Below are 25267 nucleotides of genomic sequence, written 5' to 3'. Positions count from 1 at the left end.
CTTGGCACGGGCAAAGGCGAAGGCGCTGGCTGATGCGACTACACATATAAATTATAATTTAATAAGAAAACAAACGAAAAATTCAATGGCGCCATAAACCATAAAAAGACGCTGCAAAGTGCTGCTCGCTGCTGTGTGCGCGGATGTGTGTCGAATGTCGAAAAACAATAAGCAAACAATGCCCAGGACGAGACGAGAGTAAACATTGAAATCATCTTCGACGGCGGAAATCGAGCTCAAAGGATCTGAAATGGATGAGGAGCGTGGGGGGCCCTCGATTAAGTAGCATAAAGTGATGATAAATGCGACATTGAGCAACAATAAATTGTTGCCTTTTTGTCTCTGCGCGCTGGTTGTTGGCTGCTGTTTGCCAGGACTGCCAGGATTGCCAGGACTTTCCCTCGCTCCTCCCAGGACTCCGCACTGCTTGCCATTGACGTGTTTGACTTATTGATGCTGCGTGCCGGGATTAGCGATGCGGCCCACACTGCGTATGAGCAACGCAAATATAGCGAAAATCATAAAGCATCGCTGATTAGCATTTGTATGCGTGGCTTGCGGGCCTAGATGTGTGCGTGTGTATCTGTGCGTGTTTATATTTTTGCCGCTCGTACAATTGTTTATTGGTAATTCGAAATTCATTGGACGGCAGTCCCAGCCGACAATCCGCCCGAGTTTATGGTCCTGCAGACAGCGCATTAAAGCTTAAAATCAATCGAACTGATTCCTTGGCAGCGGCTGCCTGGCCATCGATTTGTGGGGGCCACTAATTATACACTGCGGAAAAATATTTAATAAATTAGCTAATTAATAATAATATTTGATTTTAGAAACTTGGGATCATTGGCGATATTTTATATAAATTCCTTAAATTATATACTCTTTTAAAATATATATAATTTTAAGATCATTAATTTTAGGAAACATACAAAAATCTTTCTAGCATTTGAAAAACAAATTGCCATTGATATGAATATTGTGAACTCTCATAAAATGGGGTACATGAAAACGATTTTTCTTTTAATATTTGAACACTACATAATAAAAACCCTTCTTTTAACTAATATTATTTTTTAAGAGAAAAATATTTTCCCAAAACCTTTTTCTCTATCCATAACCTTGGTTATTTAATTGAATTATTTCCCCTTTTTCCTCTGTAGGTCAGTCAGTCAGCGCGATTCGCTGGCAAATTCCCCGGTCACATTTGAACTGCATTTGAGGCACACTTTAAGCTTCATTGGAACCAGGATGCCCCACGGCCAAACGTAAGGGCCAAAGTTTTCCACTTAAAAAACGCGAAGTTGCCTCAATGCTGGAATTGTTTTTCTTCTATTTTTTGTTGTGGCACCACCCCCCACTCCCACTCCCACTGCACCACCCCATTCCCATCCCATCTCGAATCCTGGGTCTGATTCTGCTGCAGTTGGCCGCAAGTCGTGCCACTTGCCACAGGAAAGCCAAGCCAAGTCAGACCAAGCTCAACCAAACCGAGCTGCTTGCTGCACAGCCGGAGCTGAGTTCGAGATTACTTTGGTTTACATTGTGCTACGTTTGCGGCTTAAATATTGTATTAAGTTTGCTGGCTGGTGATTGGAAAGCAACTGCACATAAATAGAAAGAAATGCAGGGGAAAAAGACGAGCGTGGAGCGGGCCACCGGTTCCCAGAGCAAAGTTCACCTCGTGCAGCTGGCAGCTGGCCGCTTTTCATTGCAATTTTGCATTATTTGCAGATGGGGGATGATGGCCGAGCTGGTCGACTCAAAAGCCAAGTTAGCAGCCACTTGAGTTTGCTTGCTGCTATTAGCCGGGCCGAAAGGAGGAGCCGGAGTAGCAGCATCAGCCGGCCGGGCAATTGCTTAATTGCAACTTAAGCTCAATTTTCCTGTTCTCCCCTCCCCAGCCGAGCGGCTGATTTCCCTGCCCTGTCAGTCTGGGCCTTGTCTGTTTGTTGTTGGCACATAAAATCTTGGCCAGCTCACAATCGTTGCATGTAATGACTGGCATTTGCGGCAGCTACACCGATATGAACCGAGGTGAAAGGCGTTGGGGGAGTGCAGAATTTGAGCCGAGCAGAGCACTCCAAACCGTATGGGCATAGATAAACAGGCCCACTCGAAAAGCCCCCGGGCTAAGCCCTTGAGCCCTCCGGCCACTTAAAACGTAAAGTTGCCCAGGTAGAGGTATTAGAATCCCAAATCCGAGGCAGCTACAGCTACAGCCACAGCCAGTGCTATCCTTAAATGTAGTTTAACTGTGGTCTGCTACTTGCGGCCTTTGCCAGCCGCAAATGATCCTTTTAACGCCGCAAATCGAGTGCCAAACATCAGTGCGCCATGAGTTTTCCCTCAGCCTTTTGTAAACACACATCCATTTTCTTTACCTTCGTATATCCACAAACAAAATTCAAATCGTAGCAATGAGTTTGGCTGAGGAGACTAGTAGTCCTCTGGAGGAGGCGCCAAGTGGCCCAAAAGTCGATGATGAACTGGAATTATGCAGTATGTAAGTAATCTAAAGTTTACTTGGGTAATAAACTTGCGGGATTTTACTTACATATCTTAATTTTATCTAATCCCTAGTGATGAAGAAACCCGAGAACTTATCACCAAGAGCTATACGAAAAGGGAAAATGACTCATGGGAGACACTTCCCGAGTGCAACCTCGAGCAAATGGGCTTCATGGAGCAGAGCCTGGAGGTGGAGTTCCAGTTCAGCTGCAGCAAGGGGTACATGCTTCGTGGTATAACCCATCTGCTGGAGAACGGAAAATGCACGGATGTCGTGGTCCAGGTGGGCAACCAGTCCTTCAAGTGCCACCTGCCTGTTTTGCAGTTGTGCACCGGGTATTTCAAGCAATTCAGCAAGGTGGATGTGGTCACCTTGAGCACGGAAACAATAACACCGAAGGGTTTTGAACTGGCCTACGACTGGATGACACATTCGAATGCCAAACTTTCCCGAAAACACATTGTGGAACTCTATTTGACCGCCAATTTCCTGGACATGCCTGAGCTGAATGCCCATATCTGGTGTCGATTGGACAACCCCAAGATGCTTAATGGCTTCGAAGCTTTTCGATTGTATTTGCAGTGTTTGCCTCGGAAGGCGAGCGTCCTGCAGGAACTGATGCTGGGTCGCATCCATAACTATTTCCTGGTGGCCGTGGCCACCGAGGAGTATCTCGCCTTGGAACCGCGTCACGTCTTCGAGATGCTCAGTCACATAAATATGTGCGTTAATTCCGAAATGGAGATGTTTATGAGCGGTGTGAGATGGCTGCTCTACGACTGGCACAATCGAAAGGAGTTTGCGGTGGCCATAATGCAGGCCATACGCTTCAATCTGATGCCAGCCTGGTATACCACGGTGCTGAAGACCAAACACGCGGATGTGGAGTTCCAGGAGCTGCTGGACATGCCGCAGATCCAGTCGATGATCAATCTGGGCCTGTCCTTCTCGATAACCCACAACTTTCTGGATCCCACATCGCCGCTGAAGGAGCCGCTGCAGATGCAGAAGCCCCACGAGCGGCAGTGGGTCTTCAATCCGAGCATTCGACATCACCACCGCTACGAGTGTCCCCAGTGGCGTTACCTGAATCTGGACGTTTTCAACGAGTACATGCAGCACATCATCGTGGCAGGATATCGGTATGTGCCCTCCCTGGAGTATTTGAAGCCCGGCCAGCTGATGTCCTGCTGCCACGAGGCCCTCGAAAAGAAATCATTAAATAAATAAGCCAGTGGAGAACCGCCCTGTGTGTGTCTGGTTGGCTCAAAAACACACCCTTGGGTGCCATATAATTGCCACAAATAATTTCATTAGCCGGGTCGGCCCGTTGCGGGCTTTGGTTTCGCATTCGCATTAAGCGTTTCCAATTAGTTGAATGGCTGGCATTTTGCTCAATTAATTGTCAACGTTTATGAACTAAGCACTTAGTTGTGAATGGTGTGGGCATGTGGGTGTGCGAAGGTGTGTGTTTATGTTTGCCCAACACACCCGACAATGGCGAATTGCAATGGCGAATTCGAATTGGAGCAAACAGAGTACAATCACACATGGAAATGTCAATGGCCCGGGGCTGTCAGTTTTCCGCAAAACCGCAAAGAAAGAAAAACACTTATTGTTTAAACAACACCAAAGCCAGGCGCAAATGCTGTAAAACCTGGCGGAAAAACAAACCAATCGACGGGCATAATCAAAATATTTTCACAAAAAATAACACAATTAACATGCAGAAATCAGGAAAAACAAAATAAAATCGATTTCGCGTATTTTTTCAACACTTCTTTTCACTGGTTTTATTCGAGGCTTTTCCGGATTTCACTGCAAATGTTTGAATAACTTTTTGTTTACCTTTGTTCTACCATTATCCTGCCTTCATAAATTTTTAGCTGGTGCATTAAAACAATAATACAAATGCAATTGATTTGGCCCGCGATCCAAAAACAAACAAAAGGCCAAATAAAAATTACAAAATTCATCGCTGTTTTCTTTTTTGTTTGGGTACCATCGTAATTTAATTGTCTGCAGTTAAGGCGCCATGCGATAAATCAATTATTACAGATTAAGCTTCAGATTATTAAGAACTTTTTTGGGCTCCGCCACGCCCACGTTTTTTTTGGTCCACCCCAGGGGGGCAGCTGCGGCTGATGCAATGCGTTGATGGAAATGAAGATAGATGCATCTCTGGCAGTTGCAGCGGCCCAATAATTGACGCTGAATATGATGAATGGGGGCCAATTACACAAGTGAGCGAAAATGAATCAAAAGACGATTAATGAGTCCAAGAAAGGCACGATTCGAATGCCAAGTCGGTGGAGTAAGTATTCAGTGTCATTTCAATTTTCCCCAATTTATAACCATGATTGCAAAGGCCAATCGAATCTTAGCTTTGTTCGGGACTTCAAGCTATAAAAACATAGATTACAATTTTATCTTATTAAATTTGAAATAGTTTTTGTCTTAGAAACACAATGGTATGTATTTTAAAATAAGAACTTTGAACTTACTTAAAAAGACGTTTAAATGTATGCAACAGAATATTTACATCTATTTGGTGACTGCACTTCCAAGATTAAATTTGTACTGCATACTTTTAGGCACATTATTAAGAGATTTGAAAAAGCAAATATTTTCTTCAAGTAGCGTGTAAAGCATGTGTCTTTATCTCTGTCGTACATTTATCATTCAATGTTTAAGAAAGATTAACTTTCAAGGCATCTAAGACTACAACAAACAAGGTACCTTAAACCCTTCCAGGCCTATTGTTTGGCAGAGTAAACTACTGCACGACAAAAATCCCATTTGATCTTTCATTGCTCTTTATTGGCTGTTGCATAAAACTGATAATCCTATTGTGGTTTTGCTTGTTCCCATTTAATTGCCCTTACACTACGCTTTCACACACGCACACACAAAAGCGGCTTTAGTTTTCATGTTTTGCGGCGGCTGCGTTTTTGAAGTTCCATTACTCAAACTCTAAGCGCTTCCAGGGTGAATCGAATGGGGCAAACGGAAGGGTTTTGGTGGCAAACTGTTTGGTGGCAAACTTTATGGTGGGCCCATTGTTTCAATTGTTCAACTTGCCAAAAAGTTGGCAAATTCCGCCGCTGGCTGGCCGTCAAATTTTGAGTGTTTTTTCCCAGCTTAAAGGCCGCCGCACTTAAAGCCTGATTAGCTAATTGCTTTTGGCTAATTTGATTGGTCGGAATTTCAATTAAAGTCGACCCTGATAAGATCGCAATGAATGTCGTAAATAAAGGGCAAGATAAAGTGTGGCGTTCCAGGGTCCAAAAAAATGTATTTCATAGAATTAGGTATATATAAAAAAGGATGTAATAATTCATGTGAATACATATATCTCCCAAGTAATCTTCTGTTATGTTACCTTCGAAACAAGACACTTGAGAAATGCATTTAAAAATGTAATAATTATTAGATTTTAATTAAAACCTTGGAGCCTAGGATCCAAATAATTTAATTTCCATCCACTTTTCCATTAAAATCCATCAAAATTAGCCATCGGCGATATAGCTGCAAATAAGGGCTCTATAATTTTTGGGTCTATTTTTGGAAACGTTTGGAGTTGCGTTGGTCAGGAGACCACAACTACAAGTATGCATAATTTGCTGATTGCAATTAAAAGCAATTATGCTCGGTGTCCTGGCAACCACAAACTCATTAGCTTGTTGCACCAAAACCGCAATGCAGCATATCCCACAACACCAGCAGCCGTAGAGCACGAAAATTACTTACACATATCTGGGGGTCAGGGGTCAGGGGTCAGGCGGTCAGGGGTCAGGAGTCAGGGATTTGGGAGGGGGTCACAATGTGCGAGTGAAGGGCCACTCACTTGACCCGCCTTTTGGCCCAGTACTCCAAACGATACGGCCAAAGGGATTGCCGAAACCAAATCGAATCGCTGGCAAAATTGCACAGCTTGACGCCATCTTTTTGCACAACCAAATCCTTAGCAGTTTTTTTCTTCCCATTTCCAGTTTTTTTTTTTGCTTTTGGACACAGTTTTTGACGGGCGTGTGTGAAGTGCTTTCAAACAAAATGGTCACAGCAAAGTGCCCACAGCTGTGGAGGATGGAAGACCCAGAACCGAGGAGCGGGTTTGTTTAGAAGGTTTTATGCATATGTCCGACATGTGGAAAATTCCATTAGGAAGTTTTCTTTGTTTGCATACATTTGCATGCCCCTCCTCGGCCGCCATGCCCCTCTTTTTTCCTGGCCATTTCCATCAAAAATAATTTATTTGCGGCCAGGAGCAGGCCAAGATTTTTATTATTATTATTTTGTAATGGTTTTCGAGTGTTTGCAGTAGCTCTACAACACAACACAGCACAGCAGACGGCTCACACAGCAAAGAAATGGAAATGATTTGCATAAAATCGATTAAACATTTTCAGCAAATAAAATGCATATTGAAATGAAATGAATAGAAAGCAAGCCATAAGCGCCAGCGCAGCAACAATATGGCCAGAACCCAAGGGCCATGGGTTCTTAAGAGTTTTCCTCAGAACGTCCTGCTTTTCCAGGTTTTTGTTTGTCAAGTGGGGGTAAGCACAGGATAAGCAGGGAAAGCGACCCCCGGCTGGGCTGTGTGTGAGTGTGTGTCCAAAAGATTTATCGAATATTGCCCAATCGATTCACCTTTTTGCCATATATTGCAATACTATTGTCCGTCCAGCCCCCTCTTCGACAGCAATAATGGCAAAATGAAACAAAATGCATTTAACCTAAATTGCTTTGCCAAGAACTCGATAATAATCCGAAGGCATAATAAACTCGACCGGCAACTCAATGGCTTAATTTATATATGCTCAAATATTTTTCAATCATTAAAATATGAAATATCCACACAGACATTAATTACGCCCAGACAGCAATTACACTTGAGACCAGGAAATTGACAGGCCAGCCTATAGATTTACATACCTATATACCCATAAGCCCATATGTATCTGCACATTTGGGCAAACAATCGAGCGAAGGGCTGGCCACAGTGACTTGGCTTAAATGCGATAAGTTCGGTGTGCAAGGTTAAAGTGGAATTTTAACCAACATTTACGGCAAAATGAGATGTGTAATCCAGTTGGGCAAACAAATAGCCAAGTTATTTGCATTTAATTTCTTAAGCAAGCAAAGTTAATTAATTACTGAGCGACTTAAAGAGCAACCGTCTGTGTGCACTATAAGTGACCTTTATTTGGGCGGGGGGGAATAACAATAATTTAAGAACTTGCGCTCCAACTCACTGGAAAACTCACTTAGTAAACTAAAAGCATCCAGGGGAAAAGCGCCGAAGGGAAAGTCAGGGGGGTAGCTACTGGATCGAGCTCTACGAAGAACACTCTGGCATTAATGGCAACTTAAGCTGCCCTAAGATGCAACAATAGCGGGCACATCAAATATAAATGATGCCACCGAAAACAGCTGGCCACGCCCCCAGCCCCTTATCCTCACCAGGACTTCATATATATGTACTTCAAGCCGCCCACAGTTCGTCAGCCGAAATGGAAATGCAAATGGAAGCGAAAATTAACGTGCATTTCACTCGCATTTCGCCTGCCGCCCCCCTCGGGCAAAAGTGGGAAAAACAATTTCGGATACAATTTAAGAGGGATTTTGTTTTTGGCTCTTGCTCTTATTATTGTTATTTCCGCTCTGCATGGCTAATGAAGCAAAACGGCACAGAGCTGGCTAACCCTGAACTCAAAACAGCCAGCTGCAATTTTTTGGACAACTTTCGGCTGCGGTCGCCCGCTCAAGATACAAAACTGCAATTCAATTGCCCGCCGGGCAGCCAAGGAAAAGCAGTCGAGCACTTTAAGGCAAGTTCGAATAAAAAAAAAAAGAGTAGGTATAAAAAAAATACGAGCAAAAAGAAAATTGCTTGCAATAAATTTCAAATTAAATAGAAATTTGCACAGTCAACTACTGTGGGTTGGCGCTCTTTGGGCGCGAGAGATACCGAAACCGGAGGGCCTGGCTACACAGCCAGCAAAAAAATGCAAATCTCAACTAATTCTTATAAATTATTTAATAAGAAAAAGTCAAATGATTCATTTTTAAGCTGCACCCTTCATCACCAAAGCTCAGCTGGAGCACAAAACGCTGCGAGGTGGCGGAAAATGAAAAACGAAAAACGACCGAAGGACCAAAACGGCAGCTAGAAGAGCTATAAAAAGTGCAGCAAAGGAGAAAAGTCAGGAAAATGGCAGAGATTGCAGAAAAAAGAATGGAAGGCTAGCTGGGAATACCCTCGCAAGCTAAATTACCAGCTGAAATACCGATTTTCTTTACGTTCATCCAGCATTTATTTGCAGTTTCAAGTGCCAGCTTTTTATGGGTTTCTTTCAATACTAAAAGTATTTTAAATATTTTTTGAACTTTTGGAATTGGTTTTTATCAACAAAATGCCTGAGAGAATATAATAATAAAAGAGAAAGTATACAAGTATCTAAAATCCGTATTTTAGACATGGGAATCATTTTTGTAATATACCGATTATTTTCTACGATTCTTAAGGATATCGATAATATCGATAGGCTTTCCTATTCATAGCCAAAACTTTCGATAGTGAGCAATATAATTGTTTTCTCAAAACAACTTTATACTATAGAAAAACACATGAGAACATTTCAAAGTTATTTTATTCAAAAGGGAAAATTAATGTATACTGTCTAATAGGTAAAAATTTTGTAAATAGATTTTAATTTTGGAAAAGATTTGATATCCTAGTATATTAAAAGTGCGGTTACCAAGGCCTCCTGCTATTGCCAAAGTAATTGTACAGTGCTTTTCCGCAAAACGGTGATGATTTACCGTCAAACTGGAAGTGAAGTGATGTTGTCAAAGAGCGGTTCGTTCGCCTGAATTGGCAGCATGTGTCGCCGACAGCCGAGGCGTAAATAAGTTTTCCCCGCATCGAATGCAAAAAAAGGGGGGAAAAAAAAGGTTGGGTATAGAGCAAAAAGTCCTTTGTTCGATGGCAGTAGTCAATATTAATGTGTCACACGCTTTCCGGGCCAAACAGCAAAAGCGCAGTTCGTGCGTGAGTGTGAAATAGTGAGAAAGCGAAATGCTGTCCATCGATTAATATTCACGATCTCGCTGGGCACTCAGTGGAGCGAGCTGGGGAAAGTCGAGAGTGAAAAGTGGAAAGTGAAAAGGCAAAGTCAAGTTCTACGCTGAATTTGGTGCATACAATGGGGCGCTGCGCTTCGCCCTGCCTTTGCTTGGGCTTTTGCTTACAGAAGTGCGGTAACAAAAAAGCATGCTGCGAGCAAAAGCAAAGAAGAAATGCTGCTGCTGCTGGTGCTGCAGCCGTGGAAAATGTTGAATGTTGTGCACATGGCAGTTTATTCATGATTTCACATATTTCCAGCCCCGCCCTCACGCCCACCGCCCTTCTTTGTTGGCAAAAAATATTGCCTTTGTGTGTGTGAGCTTTCTAAGGATGAGAAAGTCCCTGCGACACACACACACTCTCATTTACATGCTGAAGCCATAGCCTTATACCCGATTTTGTTTTTCCGCAGCGAGGGTTTTTCTACATTGGACTTTCGCCGCACTAAGACAAACTTTTTTCAGCTGCTTCTTTGTAAACTTGCATTTTTATGGTTTTAACATGTTTACTTAAATTCTTGTGTATTTGTCTTGTTGGCGTGGCTGTGACAAATGTTCAAAGCTGCTAGTAGCTATAAAGAAAAAAACGCTTCATAAATTGCTATGTTTTGTTTTGTTTATTGTGCGTTCATGTTAATACCAGACAGCAATTAAAAAAAAAATAGATAGAGATTTAGAAATTACAATAAAACCAAAACTCATGGGGTATCTTTAAGGCCATTCATTCGTGTTTTCTCTGTTTGTTTCGCAATTTAGATATATTCAGTATTCAAGTCTTGTTTATATTGGGGAAGTCTAGTGCTTCCCCAGCGAATCTCATAAAACGTTTCTTATCATCATACTGTAATAATTACCATCTTATTATCTACGTAATAAAAGAAAAGATAACGTTCTCTTTTTAGAAGAGATAATTTTCTTATCTCGCTATAAAATATGTTGTACAAAAGGTATATTTTTTATATGCTGATTAAAGTTCAAGATTCCAACGGCTGTGTGCCAATAATTAGATAAGCTCCCACATATCTTTAAAAATCAGCTCACTGTCTGGTTCTCGAGTCAGTACTTTGCCATCATCCTTAGTATGGCGTTGACATATATTCTCTTCCAAGTAGTGGTCGCCTTACTAGCGATCGTGTCCTACTATCTCCACCGAAAATTAACCTACTTCAAGCGTCGTGGGATTCCCTACGATACTCCCCATCCGATCAGGGGAAACATGGATGGTTATAACAAAACCAAGACCGTGCACCAAATCTACCAGGATTACTACAACAAGTATCGGGACAGCAAGGCCCCTTTCGTCGGATTCTACCTCTTCCAAAAGCCCGCTGCCTTCATCATAGACCTGGAGCTGGCTAAGCAAATCCTGATAAAGAACTTTTCCAATTTCTCTGACAAGGGAATTTACTACAACGAAAAAGATGATCCCATGTCGGCGCATCTCTTTAACCTAGATGGTCCGCAGTGGCGTTTGCTGAGGAACAAATTATCCCCGACCTTCACATCTGGTAAGATGAAGTTCATGTATCCGACAGTTCTGTCCGTGGCCGAAGAATTTATGGCCGTGATGCATGAGAAGGTATTGGAAAACAGCGTTCTGGATGTGCGAGATCTGGTGGCCAGGTTCACGGTGGATGTAATCGGAACCTGTGCCTTTGGCATCCAGTGCAACAGTCTGCGCGATGAGAAGGCCGAGTTTTTGTACTTCGGACGGCGGGCTTTATTGGATTCGCGCCATGGCAGGCTGATGACTGGCTTCATGCGCAGCTATCCCAACTTGTGTAGGCGACTGGGCTTCCAGCGATGTGCCGTCCATGTCCAGAAGTTCTATCACAGAATAGTCGAAGAGACTGTGAGTTACCGGGAAAAGGAGAATATCAAAAGGAATGATTTCATGGACATGCTTATTGCCTTAAAAAACCAAAAGGAGGTGACTCTTGAGAATGGCGAAGTAGTCAAGGGATTGACCATGGAGGAGATCATTGCCCAAGCCTTTGTGTTCTTCATTGCTGGCTTCGATACCTCTTCCTCCACCTTAGGGTTTGCTCTTTACGAACTGGCCAAGAACCAGGAAATACAAGACAAAGTAAGAGCCGAGGTGCAGGAGGTTTTGCAAAAACATGATAATAAGTTTACCTACGAATGCATTCAGGATTTTAAGTACCTCGACCAGGTTATTAATGGTAAGTGTAGCATTCAATACATAAACACCCAACTGATTTGAAAACCTCTTTACAGAAACCCTACGCCATTATACCATTGTACCCAATGTGGATCGAGTGGCCGCCAAGCGTTTTGTGGTCCCCGGAAACCCAAAGTTTGTTATCGAGGCCGGACAGTCGGTCATCATTCCCTCAATAGCCATTCATCACGACCCCAGCATCTATCCCGAACCCAATGAATTCCGTCCCGAGCGATTTTCCCCCGAGGAAATCGCTAATCGTCCTTCAGTCGCCTGGCTGCCCTTCGGAGAAGGTCCTCGGAGCTGTATTGGCATCAGATTTGGTCAAATGCAGGCTCGCACTGGACTCGCTCTGCTTATCAAGAACTTCAGGTTCTCCACATGCTCACAAACCGCAGATCCTCTCAACTTTGACCCGCACTCCACTATTCTACTAGGAGTTAAGGGCGGAATTCATCTCAAGGTGGAGGCAGTATAAAAAAATGTGTTTGAAGAGCAACAGAATTATTTTACAATTTTAAAATTGAACTATTAATTAAATTAATGTAATAATTTGGAATGAGCAAGCAAAAAAAATACTATTATAAGTTGCCTTATGTAACATGATAATATTTTCCTTATTATTTGGTTTTCCGTTTCTCACTTTCATTTCGCCAAAGATCCATAGATTGAACTATTCATGAAGCGACCCGCTGGCATTGCATATGCTGATAACATTTTTATCCTTATTGCTGGGCTCAGCATTTACCAATTACCGGCAGGCAAGGACCTCCAAGCCAGTCCACTCCACGATCCACGCCCATTTGGCTCTGGCCGGGCTTTAGCTCAGGCCCGCATGTATTAATTCTAATTAAATTTGTTATTCAAAACGAAACTCGGGCACGTCCTTGCTAGCCATTTTGCAAGTGTTAACCTTTTTCCCGGCCATCCGCTGCCCAGGACCACGTTAAGCCTTCGAAAATGGTCCAGCCGTCGGATTGGCGACGATTTGCACGCCGAAAAGGAGAAGTCGGATGGATATGGATGGCAGGATGTAAGGATGTTGGGAGGTGGCTTGAAGGGAAGGGGCACCAACCTTGACATTTTTGCTGCCCGTTTCTGTTTTCATTACACTAATGAAGTCATGCGCCACGGTGCGGTATGTAGGCATACCCATTTGCTATATGGCAGGGTACTATGGCAGTACGGCAGTATAGCGACCAGTTTTGGGGTCCAGATCCCGCTGAACGACTGACAGACACATAAAAAGGTGTACTCGTGTGAGTTGGTCCGCATTTGTGTGCCTACGCCTGTATTTAGCAATGCCAGCTGCGCCTCATTACCCCACTTTATTGTGCCTAGGTTGAGTGATGCCGAGGCAGTGCCAGCGTTGTCAAAGCCCTACACTCTGGCACATAATTAATGCAAAATGCAAACGTATTCATGGCACTCGCATAACGCATACGCCGTGTGGCAATAAAGGACTTTAAAGCTTTAAAATTCCAGCTTAGCGTTGATACAAGTCAAGCAATTTGCAAAGGTTTCCCTGACAGCAAAGACGGTTTTAAAATAAAGCCTTTAAATTTAAAGTTGTCTAAAAGTATGCAGAAACATTTTTTTAACACAAAGGTCGGGTGTGTTTCAAAATCTGTATTTTCACTGCTTATTTTGTGTTATTTTTATAAGTGTTTATTTACATTTTTATAGCTAAAGATTTCTATAGTACTCGACAAAATCTTTATAATAAAGGGGTGTATCATATTAGGTGTCGAAAAGTAGGCAGCGAATATAGGATAGTCGTCTTTTCATTGAAATTGTGGGTTTATTTTTTATTGTAGCATACTTTTAGACACTTAAAAAATACATTCAAAAGTGATAACCAGCATAAAAACACAAGCTAACATTCAGTCTGCAAAAAATATGTAGCTTGCTTAAGTTGTAAAACAATTCCTTTATAGATGCCACTATTTTACCCGCCTTATTACCTTGCTACTTGCCAAGGCCTATGATAAAACTAAAGCTTTAACGGCTTGAACACCGCTAACTGCACAAGTCAAGTTGGCTGGCAACGCTAAATTGTAAGACGACAGAAATATTTCAACAGGAATTTACGACGCGAGCACACTAAATGCTCATTTAGTTTGCACTTTTATTTAGAAACTTCTTTTGCACGTTTGCCAAATTGTCTGCGGTGGCCAAAAGCCGCCGGCAAGAAGGCTGGGGAACAACAACAACACCGCCATTTCTGGGTGTGTGTGTGTGTGTGTGTGTGTGTGTGTGTGTGTGTGTGTGTGTGGCAAAGTGCAATAATAATGAAGGCAGGAGGCGTAAATTTCGCTTTGGCTGCAAGGGCGAGGCGAGAAAAATGGTCTGACTGCAGCGAACTGGGCACCCCATGGTGGCAATGGGATCTGGATCCTGTGGCTGCAGCAGCAGCCACCTGAACAACCCACTCACCTGTATACAGGTGAGCCATGTTGTCAGCGGAAGGTAGCTACAAATTCTGGTTGCAAAAGCTTTTAGTGAATTTATGGCAAGGAAATTCCTTTCGCTTCTGCTCGAAAGGGCAGGCTGCACTGGTCGGTCGCTGGGTCGTTTGTTTATGTCTTGGTCCTCAGAACCAGACTCCAGGCCCCCCAACTCGAAACTCCAGAACGCCAAGCACCCAACTTCAGGCTGCAAACTGGAGGCTGCCGGGCCAAACAACACTTGGCATGTGTACAAACAGCTTCATAAACTCCTGATTCAGACTCTGATTCTGGGCATAATGCACTACCCAAACTCGGATTCGCACTCGTAGGGCCTCAAAGGCAGCGGCACGAGTGCCTAATGAGCCCCAACAAAGGCGTGCTGCGCAATTTTCGCAATTGAAAGCCAAAACTTTGACATGGCAAGGCCAGAGCTGGCTGGAAAAGGCAGAAAGCTGGCAGCACGCACAATTAATTTGCAAGGAGCTCACGCACTTCCCGCACTTTCACTTGAAAACAATTTGCCATATGCATTTCCACAAATTTGCGAGACTTCTTTGCTGCCTTCTCTTATTTTGTTGGATGCTTTTTTTTCGTATCAATTACCTGGCCATGTTTTGCAAATTGCCAACAACCTTGAAGTGTTGAGCTCGGCACCTCCCACTGCCACTCCCCTCGCCCACCAGGCAGTCTGCATCCTGTTTCATTTCTCCTTGGCCAAAAGTTGATTCAAGTTTATTCAAAAACAAATTTAACTTTTAAGTCATCAGCGAGCAGCGGCGAAAAGTGGGAGATATAGCTCCCAGCCAGCTGCCATATGCTGCAGTCCTAGGTGAGTAGTGCACAGGGAGAAATAAAAATAGAAATATATTACAGAAATAAATTTGGACTTTCTTGAATTAACTTGAAATTTAATTTTTTCTTTGCAAATAGTGTTTTGCTTTTAAAAAAATTAATTATTATGTGAATAAAAGAACAGAGATATTTTTTTGATTTATTTTTAAGCTTGGGATTAAAATGTACTTTTTAAGAAAATATTCAATTTGCAAGAAAAATGTATTTTATGTTCTAAGAAAAACATTTTTTAGAAAAACATATTACAACAACGTGTTTTTATTATAGGTAATATTTATAGAAATCATTAAAAATAGTGTTATTTTATTTTATTTTTTCTCAGTGTACAATTTTAAGCTCCTCTCAGGAATGTACCGCGCAGATTATTCTGATAGTTTTTTCTTTCGGTCCTATCAAGAGCGGTAGCAGCTTCTTTATTATTTTCCTTTCGTGGAATATTTTATTGTGAAATTACGTTAGCCTGCATATGCAGGGTGGCTGGTTAAGGTGAAGGGAGACTGGGGTGAGCGGGGGCTTTTGCATCTGCATCTTTATTCTGTCTGCCATTGTTTAACCGGAGGTCTTCGCTTTCGCTCCTCTGTAGCCCCGTCAGCGAACCGAATTCCCAACAGTATTTGCATTCAACTTAATTGCGTTTTAAGTAGATTTGTGGTGAAATGTGTTTGTGCGGATGCGATTGTCAGACTGCAAACGTATATATGGCATGACCATGGCGGGCATGCACTAAAGCTTTCAGCTCATCTTACACATATTTCCTTAAAAATATGTGTGGGGAGAGCTTTAACTTAAATACAGGCATTCTCGCACACGATTACATAAAATATCGCAGTACAAAGGTACCCAGATAATTAAGATGGCAAAATATTTAATGAAATTATTTCACTGATTGCGAAAAGCAGATATTGTTTCAGCAGGGAAAATACCAAGGCATTAAAGTACTTAAAGCACTGGCTGATGGTGTAATTATTTTCCCTCAGTATATACTATTCTTCGTACGTGCAAAATAATTAGGTTCGGTTTCGATTTCGATTACAAATCCATAACAACCTTGAACGAGGGGAATTCCCTGTCAGCATTTCTGCATTATGGCACAAAATCCCTAAACCGACATTATTTTAACGCAAAAATCTCTGCAGCTGTCTGAGCCGAGCTCGTATTCTTTATTTTATTTTCCCTTTTTGCACCGGTACACGTGTCAAACTAATTTCACATTTTGTTGCCTTTTATTCGCTGGCGCATTTGTGTCACCTGCCGAGCTGCACCATGCCCACATCCATTCGAAAATCCGTCCCACCGCCCCCACAATGTGCTGTCGGCGCATTGAAATTCATAAAATATTTGCACAGCGAAATAGGCTACGAAGGCTGAGGCTTCGGGCGGAGTATTATGTGTCAAGCACGTTTGAATTCAAATTCAAATATTTGCCAGAGTCGACAAACAAATAAGCGCAAATATGGTAAACAGCAATAAGCAGCTATGGCGAAAGCAAAAGCTGAGCAGAAACTCGTGTTCATCGGATTTTCAGTCCTTGTGCGAGGACTCCAAATTCCGACTCTACCTGTGCATGCAAAAATTGTTAGCACCCGAATATATATATAGGACACCTAATGCTGTCACCTTGGCAGTCATCTGAGCTGTTTGTTGTCTCACAGCATCTCGGTCTTAATTTCACACACATTGGTAAATATTCAATGGCCAGCCCATAAAGCTCTCCATGTGCAAAACCGACAGCAGAAAAAGGAATCGGCTTAAGGACTCTGCTCGTCCTTGGCCTCCAAATCGGGGGGACAATTGATGAAAACACTGAGCCAGCAATTCCTAAGCTGACTAATCCCGTCTGCGTAAATTGCCTCCTACTTGTAATGCCAAGTAACGTCTGAAAGCTAAGTAATTATGAACACATAAATGCGGCTAATTTCTGGTCATAAAAGTTAATAAAGAGATGGTAACCATTTGTCAATAAATAAAAAAAATTTACTTTAAATATATTTAAATATAACTAAATTTGTAATCTACCAATTTAAAGTTTTAGTATTTAAATACTATATATACTGATTTTAAGGTGACCATGTCACAAAAATAGGCAAATTTAGAATTTCTTCCTATTATATTAAAATAAAAAACTAAAAATAAATATTCTATAAATCGAACTCTCAAACCTCTTTAAGAAATTCTGTTTGAATAAAAGATGGAAAGGGGAAAATGGAGCGACGACTTGTCAATGAATCGATTATGATTTGTGGCGAAAGTATAGCACACTTATATGGATCTGCCTACACAACTTTGTGGTGGAAATATATTTCAGCGCGAATTCGCGCATTCGCAGTGCCAAAGAATGCGCCGAGGGACAATAAATCTTCGATTGTTTGCCCCAAAGAGACCAAAGGATGTGTTCGCCTGTCTCTGTGTGTGGGTGTGTATTTGGATGTAAGCCTCTGGCGGACATCCATTTTGGCCATTTTTCGCCATTTCGGGTTTCGCTCGCCACATTTGCTGGCCTAATTGCGCCGTCTGCCAGACAGCCAGCGAAATAAAAAGCGCAAAAAGCGAAAGGCAAACACGCAAACAGAGAGCTGTCATTACGCCTCAAAAACCCACCAAGTCCCTACCAATCTGATAATTGTCCCAGTGACCTTTGCGAAGGCAAATAGGCGATCAAATAACAAGTGAGTTTCCAGCTCGATATCAATGAACTCCGTATTCCCCCTCCTCGTTTAACCTTGCCAATTATAGTGAAAAATAGAGCCAAACATTCCCCACGTCTGCGAGGCGATGGGACAGAGAGAAATAGGAGAAAAATAAGCGAATTCGGCAATAAATAGCTATAGCCAAGGAGAAAATATATTTTTAGTTGTCTCGGTCAGTGCGGGGTCCTGTCCGATTTGGGGCTCCAAGTCCGAAGACTGCAGGCGACTTCGACTCGCTGCCAAGACAAGATAAATGATGTTTCCAAACTAACACACACGTACAGTTGCGGGTAAAATAATAGGAAGAAATAGGGAAATTATAAATTTGATTGCCTATTAAATAGGCAAATTTTAAACACTACAGTCGGTATACAATGATAAAATGTATGAATAAGGAAAGGAGTTTCGAAATCACATATAAATATGTCTAAAAGTATGCTATAAGAAATAAGGCAAAGTCTTTCACATGTTAAGAAAAGTGTAGCATACTATTAGACAGAATTTCCAGAATTTCTCTTAACTTATTTTGTTGACCTCATCTGTAAGTGTTGTTATCACTTAGCTGGCCATGTTAGCTGCCATCTCACTGACTTTTTGCAATTGTCTGGCCTGGGATTGTCAGGACTTTTGACTTCTCCGTGCTTTTTCCGCTGGCACCAGCACCACTCATTTTTTCATTTTCTCATCCATCTCTCATAATGATTTCGTTGCGAGAAATGCAATTATTTTTGATTGTAGTTTAAGGTGCCATGTTTGCATTGCTCGCCAAATGCCGCACATTTATCACACTTCCTGCGGGGGACATTTTTGCAAGTCAACGCAGAGCAAGCGACATGGAATTTATTGAGCCAGTCTGGGGCCATATATCAGGCGCAGCATTTGTCAGCCACTCCCTGCCAATGGCTCTAAACCGAATTGAACTTTGTTCTTATTGATTTTCAACAGCACCAGCAGCACCACCAGCGACATCTTTCTCTTTTTTCCCTTCCGGTTCGGCTCGTTCTGTGTGATGCGTGTTGTAATTTTGGCAATTTTAATGCCATTAAAAGCAGCCTAGCAGCCCAAAAAGTTGCAAATGATGTGCGAAGGATGGAAATGTTGCGAGTATTGTTCGTATTTATGCAATTTGTGGCAGCTGCTCGAACAACCGCAGCTACAAGACTCATGTAGAGCAAACTCACACCATTCGGAATTCCGAAACCACCGCACCACGGCCACACCACACCACACAAACAACCGCAACAACAATTACAACAAGAATGCTACGGAATTTTCAATTAAATTGCAAAATCAATTTTCAGCAAATTAGCATATTTATATTTGCATATTTTTAATGGGCTGACGAAAAAGGTAGCGCCCAGGTCACAACAGGTGCGAAAAGGGAAATTGTGCCAAATTAAAATCAGATAACACGGAATGACTTACATTAGAGCAGCCCCCACATATGATAAGTTCACGGAGTTGGGGCCTAGAGTTTGGAGCTCCCAGTCGTCACCAGCATCTGTGCCAGAGGCGCGTGTCTGATGTTCAGAAATCAGCATTAGAATGGCGTATATGAACCAGAGGTAGCCCAGCCTTATCCCAGCCTTCTTGAGCAACTTCAAACCGCTCACCACATTTCCGGGAAACTCAAAGTCAGCAATCCTTGCGGCCACGTGCAGGGCACTTAGTAATGCCAGTGCCTATGCCATATCGTAACCATATAGACGCCTCATCCCACGCCAAGAATTCCGATAATTACATTTAGCAACTGGTGCCAGTTCAACTCGGCGAATTACTCTGATGGGGTAGGTCGAGGGATATCCTGAAAATCTGGAACTCATTGTAGTTAATTAAAATATTAATTAATAAGATAGAACCCTTTATTACCAATAAACAAACCGAAACAATAATAAAATTGCCAAAGTTATGGGTATTATATCATTTTTGAACACTGAACTTAACTTAATATAACTGCTTCACTAGCCATATATTAAGAAAATGATTTTAATGATCTAAATAGCGTAACAGTTTCGGCAGCTAAGATAAGAAAATAAACCGAATTTTACTTGATAGTCTTAAAGTTATATACTTAAAAAATTCCCCTTAATTCCCTGAAACTTTTGCACCGCCCCAGCAGTTAGCAACTCCCGTTCGCATATACATTTTAATTTATTTATACACGTTTTTACCCCCAAACGGCGAAATGGTTTCTCCCCAACTCATTGCACATGTGTGGCCACAATTTCGGTATACAAATTACAAAATTATACAAATCAACGCCGCACAATTGCTTCAATTGAACCCAGACCAGAGGCCCTAACATCAAGGGCCCAAGATGGTGTTTCTCATATGCGACTCGCTGAATTCCTGACATAGATGGTGTGGCTGGCAGAGATTAGAGTCACTCCAGACGAACAATCAAAGACAAAGCGCCCTCGACACCTGTGCAGAAATATGAAGCCCACTTGCAGACAGAAGGAAATCGCGGCTGGATCAATCGCGGCAGGGGGTTGGGTTTTGGGGGTGGTTGGGTGGTTTTTGGGTGGCAAGGGCGGGGCAATTAAGTCATTACTTCATACACAAACACATACTGATATTTCCCGCCAAAGGCGTTCGCTCCGCAGGTGTTTTACAAGTGTGCAAACAAAGTGCCACGGTGGTTGCATAAAAACCAGTAAAGCGGATGTAAGTGTCTGCCTTCTGTGAAAACCGGCTTCGTTTGCGTGTTTGTATGTACATTTCCCTCTCAGCTCCTCCTCCCCCGGTTTTCCTTTTACCGCTTTTCCCCGTTTGTTTGCCAGTCTTCGTTGTGGTTGCAATAAAGGCATGCAAATTTATGGGTGCCCCCCACATGCCACGCCCCCTTCCCATATTTTTGATAAGCAATTTTCATCGCCCCCAAGAGCTGAATGTGTGCATGAGTGGTGGTGAAATGAAATTAACAAATCATTTCACTTATGGCCACTGGGGCATCTGCTTCCACTTAGCCCCGGCATCACTTTGATGCTAATTTGAATGGGAAATGTGTCATTTCGGGTGATTACAAAGGATCTTATCAGCGCGCAGCCAGGCTCAGTTGGAGAGGAAAGATTGAAACATTTTTCCTAAGTGAAATGAAGTTTTTAGGAATGTGTTTGAGGCAATCTTTACAATTTATGGCTTCTTAAATGTAAGAAAGAAATTAAACAAAAAATGGGGTATGCTGTAAGAGACATGGTTTCCCTTATGAGTAAGGTATATCTAAATAATACTTACGGTTTTTGCCTGATCGGTGGCAATCAATAAAGCTTGATTAAAAAAGATTGGATCATAAGGTAAATTCTATAAATACTGTAGAGGATTTGAGGTATCTGATAGTGGCAATTAGCCGATTAAAAAAGGGGAAACCACAGAGGACACCTTCCGAAAACATTCAGTCATGGGTCAGAAGTCCGAGGAACTACACGCTGCTTCATTGCTCCGCATGCGGCGCGTGATGAAGTGCACGGGAATGCTTCCGATTGGTCAGAATCTGTTCGCGAAAGTGTTTTGCAACGTTTTCCTCCTAGTAACAGTGGGATTCTCGAGTTACGGGCGCTTCAGATTTGACTATGATTTGGACTATGATTTCCTAAACGACCATTTCTCCAGCACCATTGATCTAACCAACTTTTGTGCCCTAGTGGCGAGTCATTTGGTCGTTGTAATGGAACTTCTGTGGGGGAACTGTAGCCAGGATGTGGACAGACAATTGCAGGAGATACATTTTCAGATAAAAGCACACCTGGGCACACCTGTTAGTACTCTTCGAGCTCGTGCCTACTGCAATGCCGTCTATTGGTCGTCGTTCATCCGATTGCTGATTTTCTGCCTACTTACTGTGTACAACAATCGCGCTCTAACCTACTACGCACTCTATTCGGAAATAGTTCTTATGTTTCGCTTCTCCGAGTTCACCTTGTACTGTGCCGTGATTTGGTTCCTTTACCAGGAACTCGTTCTTGGAGCTACGAATGTTGTAAAGGAATTGGATAAAACTCGATTCGAACTGTGGTCCATTGGCCGCATGTCGCTGGAGAAGTTGCCCAAGTTGCAGAGAATCCATGGTTCACTGTGGCAATCCATTAGATGCCTAGAGCGATACTTTCAGATTAGTCTAATCACTCTTCTCATGAAGTTCTTTATAGACACTTCGGCCTTGCCATACTGGCTCTACCTTAGCAAGATTCAGCACCCAGAAATGTCCATAAAACTGTGTTAGTAAATGAACATATAAACTAACACTCTAGTAACTGAAAATTACTATCTCTGAACAAATCTATACTTTCCTTATAGATGTCGCCTTCGACGAGTGTATAAAAATCCTAGAAATCGTAGTGCCCTGCTATATCTGCTCACAATGTGAGGCAATGCAGCGAAAGTTACGATCGATGTTTTACACAATCACCACAGATCGTCGTAATGGTCAGCTGAATGCCGCTCTTAGGCGTCTTAATCTGCAATTGAGTCAGGAGAAATACCAGTTTAGTGCAGGGGGATTGGTGGAAATCACCACGGAAATGCTGGGAAAGGTATGCTGAATTATCTTATATTTTTTAAATATTTAATATATCAATTTTTTACCACATAGTTTCTTTTTGGAGTTATCAGCTATATAGTGATTTGCATCCAATTTAGCATCAACCTCAGGGCCAGCAACTCCCACAAACTCGCACTGAGTACGACACCCAGTGCCATCACTTAAAATGCCCCTTGGAATCGATTATTGTTGGGCAGTCTAGTCGCGTGCTTATTAAATTAGAGTCAATTAACCTAATTAGCAAATTTGATGTCTGCCCGTGCATAATCAAAAAAGGACAACGGGCAATCAAAGCAGCAGCAAGCGACAGCAGCTGGCCCAAAGTCTTCTTCACATAATTATTCATGCTTAAAAATTCTATTATAAACTTTTGCCTTCGGCCACTGGCCGTACATGTACGACTAAGGACTCGGGGAGGTCCTGGGGAGACTTGGGCTCATGTTTTGGGTTCGTTTGCCACGCATGGCCAATCTGTCAGGGGTCCACCATGCGTGGGTGAGTGAGTGTGAGGAGTACACTTGTAGAATTATTCAATTTTTAAGAATGTTTTATAGAACAAGCAGTTACCTAAAAAATTGAAATATGTTAAAAATCCTGAAATAAATCTTGGATAATCTTGGATTAATATAATAATATGGATAATATATATTTGAAAAAAAATGAATTCGTTTAAGTATAATTTAATTTTTTATTTAGAATAGAATTGTGTTTTTCTACTAAAGTTTGTTTATCAATAGTTGCAATTCATAAATCACAATCTTTTTTAACCTTTCATTAAGACATGCTTGACTTCCTACAGGCTGAGATACCTTACCATAGAATTTAGTTTTAATAAAGTACCTATTTACATTTTTCTTACCTCTCAGTGCTTCTAAGTATTTACAGGAAATACACATTTTAGAGCTTAAGGATGTGTGCCTGACTGAAGTTTGCCACTCGGCCCATTGTGCCACGCACAGATTCGTGGGCAAGTGAGCATGCATAATACACCGACTTTCTTCATATATTCGCACGAGTAGGCTCCCAGTCTCGTCCTATAAAAATCTCCAACGGCCGATGATAAATCGAATTGAATTGAGTGGATGTGGGAGAAGACGTGGAGTCGAACAGAATCGTGCTTCAGGTCATGCGGCAAATCTCAAACTTGTAGGGCACTTCATTAATCAAGATGAATTTTTCATTTCTGCCTGGTTTAAAATTCCTCAAATTCCGCAAAATCCTCCAGAGGCCGTCGGAGAAGTGAAGGATCCAATAAACTGCAACTGTTTGCTGTCATATGCGACATGACAATGCTCTTCGTTATTGACTACGGATCCTAACGAGCTCTCCTCTGACACTTGACACATTGGGTATCTGGGAAATTTGAGAACCGACTAGAGGATTTTCATTCATTGGCACTGCGATTATCAGCAGGTGCACCCAAAGAAAAATATGTGCTCTAGGCCAAAAATACTTAATTATTCAATTTCAAACAATAAATAAACAAAATATTTTCTACCGCTATGTTCCGTATTATTTTTAAAATTTGTGTTATAATTTCACACAAAAGAAATATATTCTTTGGAATTGAATGAACCTATTGATTTTATAATTTTTTAAGATTACCCTACTTTCTTTTTAGTGCATTGCTAGTTTCAAAGTGCTAAGGAGAGAGTAACGTCATTCAGGATTTTCATTTCACCCATCGTCGAAAGCTTAAAGGAGTCGGCAGCTGCAGCTGCAATGGCTTAGAGCCACCTGAAAGCGTTTTTGTTACCCAATTCAAGGTATTTTTTCCCTCACGAAGTCAGCTTATGTGTTGACACTAATTAATGCTCAAGAATTTCCCCCGCAAACACTGGTCGATTGGGAGGGAATACCAATGGCAAATGTTCCTGTGCCGTTGCCGCAACACTTTGGCAGACCCAATGGCGAATAATAAAAGGCAACTCATAATCGTCTCATAAAAATCAGATGTGCTCACGCACATTAATGCATATAGACGCAAATGGCAGTGTCCCAGTGCCATGAGTTCTTTGACATAGACAATGGAGGTCCGTTTACCACGTTTATGCGAGGAATACTTTGAGTACTTACTTTACAAGTTCGAGATAAACATGCAAGAAATACTTTAAAAAATATAACAGGCACTGTACGACTAAAATCATTCAGTATAGAGTTGCCATCCTTGTTATAACTATGTATATAAAATTAGAGTTGCCACCTAATACTTTGAGTAGCAATTCAAGACGTTCTTGCTTGGAGTTGCCAACTTATAACTATGTACTTAAGGGTTGTTCCGGCTAAATTTAATTCTTGATTGAGAAAAAAAAAACCTTAATACGAGCCATTTATGATTTCTTTTGTTAGCACGCTTCCCATAAACGTAGTATGTATTTTTGCTTCTTGGCAGTGACAGACATGAGAGTGGAACACAACCAAAACACACACTTTCGCACACTTGCCGGGGGGACTTTTATAGCGACACGTAGTCAGGCACGTTTTGAAGTGCAGGAAGCTCTATCATAGACAGAAACGAGCATCTCTGTGTGCGTGAGCCTGGGTCTGTGTGTGTAGTTATTACTTTTATGAAGCATGTGATTACATTTTATTTTTAATGCTTTTAGTAAAATGAGGTTAGTACACACTTGGTTAGCGACAAATTACATTCATTTTTTGCCCCTCTTCTACTGCCATTCTCCTCTTAGTAGGACGCGAATTTTCGGTTGCTTTTTGGCCTGAATTTTGTAATCTTTGGCAGCAACAATATTTGCACTCGCTAATTGTTGTTGTCATTGGGAATGGGGAATGTGGCAGTGGGCAGTGCTTAAACCATCAACCATCGGTTGCATTAAACATGTGCACAATTAACTTCCGCTTCCGGTTGTGATTGAACCCGGCCATATTTGAGCCGGCCACGCACACACAAGGACATAC

General features: G+C 41.9%; 3 protein-coding genes across 3 annotated transcripts; all 3 read left to right on the top strand.

Moving 5' to 3' along the window:
* The first annotated feature begins 2341 nt into the window (after positions 1 to 2341).
* Positions 2342 to 3804, top strand: LOC108024428 (kelch-like protein 40). Its single transcript, XM_017094346.3, has 2 exons — positions 2342 to 2503; positions 2581 to 3804. The coding sequence occupies exons 1-2, from the start codon at positions 2418 to 2420 to the stop codon at positions 3737 to 3739; spliced, it is 1245 nt and encodes a 414-aa protein (XP_016949835.1). The 5' UTR covers positions 2342 to 2417; the 3' UTR covers positions 3740 to 3804.
* Positions 3805 to 10716: 6912 nt separating this feature from the next.
* On the top strand, positions 10717 to 12406 carry LOC108024348 (probable cytochrome P450 6a18). The gene is made up of 2 exons (XM_017094250.2): positions 10717 to 11823; positions 11879 to 12406. The coding sequence occupies exons 1-2, from the start codon at positions 10722 to 10724 to the stop codon at positions 12298 to 12300; spliced, it is 1524 nt and encodes a 507-aa protein (XP_016949739.1). The 5' UTR covers positions 10717 to 10721; the 3' UTR covers positions 12301 to 12406.
* Positions 12407 to 21211: 8805 nt separating this feature from the next.
* On the top strand, positions 21212 to 22781 carry LOC108024298 (putative gustatory receptor 98a). Its single transcript, XM_017094199.2, has 3 exons — positions 21212 to 22028; positions 22108 to 22343; positions 22403 to 22781. Exons 1-3 carry the CDS (start codon positions 21212 to 21214, stop codon positions 22514 to 22516), a joined length of 1167 nt encoding a protein of 388 aa, XP_016949688.1. The 3' UTR covers positions 22517 to 22781.
* The last annotated feature ends 2486 nt before the right edge of the window (positions 22782 to 25267 follow it).

The sequence above is a fragment of the Drosophila biarmipes genome, chromosome 3R (genome assembly GCF_025231255.1).
Source record: "Drosophila biarmipes strain raj3 chromosome 3R, RU_DBia_V1.1, whole genome shotgun sequence".
NCBI classification, from domain to species: domain Eukaryota; kingdom Metazoa; phylum Arthropoda; class Insecta; order Diptera; family Drosophilidae; genus Drosophila; species Drosophila biarmipes.
Note: the sequence above shows the minus strand (reverse complement) of the source record. Positions and strands in the feature narration are given on the sequence as shown.

What these genes read in the sequence shown, in the direction of transcription:
- LOC108024428 (XM_017094346.3), top strand. Translation starts at nt 2,418, where the DNA reads ATGAGTTTGGCTGAGGAGACTAGTAGTCCTCTGGAGGAGGCGCCAAGT. An exon ending in GAACTGGAATTATGCAGTAT is followed by an intron (nt 2,504 to 2,580) that starts GTAAGTAATCTA and finishes TCTAATCCCTAG; the next exon opens with TGATGAAGAAACCCGAGAAC.
- LOC108024348 (XM_017094250.2), top strand. Translation starts at nt 10,722, where the DNA reads ATGGCGTTGACATATATTCTCTTCCAAGTAGTGGTCGCCTTACTAGCG. An exon ending in CCTCGACCAGGTTATTAATG is followed by an intron (nt 11,824 to 11,878) that starts GTAAGTGTAGCA and finishes ACCTCTTTACAG; the next exon opens with AAACCCTACGCCATTATACC.
- LOC108024298 (XM_017094199.2), top strand. Translation starts at nt 21,212, where the DNA reads ATGGGTCAGAAGTCCGAGGAACTACACGCTGCTTCATTGCTCCGCATG. An exon ending in AGAAATGTCCATAAAACTGT is followed by an intron (nt 22,029 to 22,107) that starts GTTAGTAAATGA and finishes CTTTCCTTATAG; the next exon opens with ATGTCGCCTTCGACGAGTGT. An exon ending in CCACGGAAATGCTGGGAAAG is followed by an intron (nt 22,344 to 22,402) that starts GTATGCTGAATT and finishes TTTACCACATAG; the next exon opens with TTTCTTTTTGGAGTTATCAG.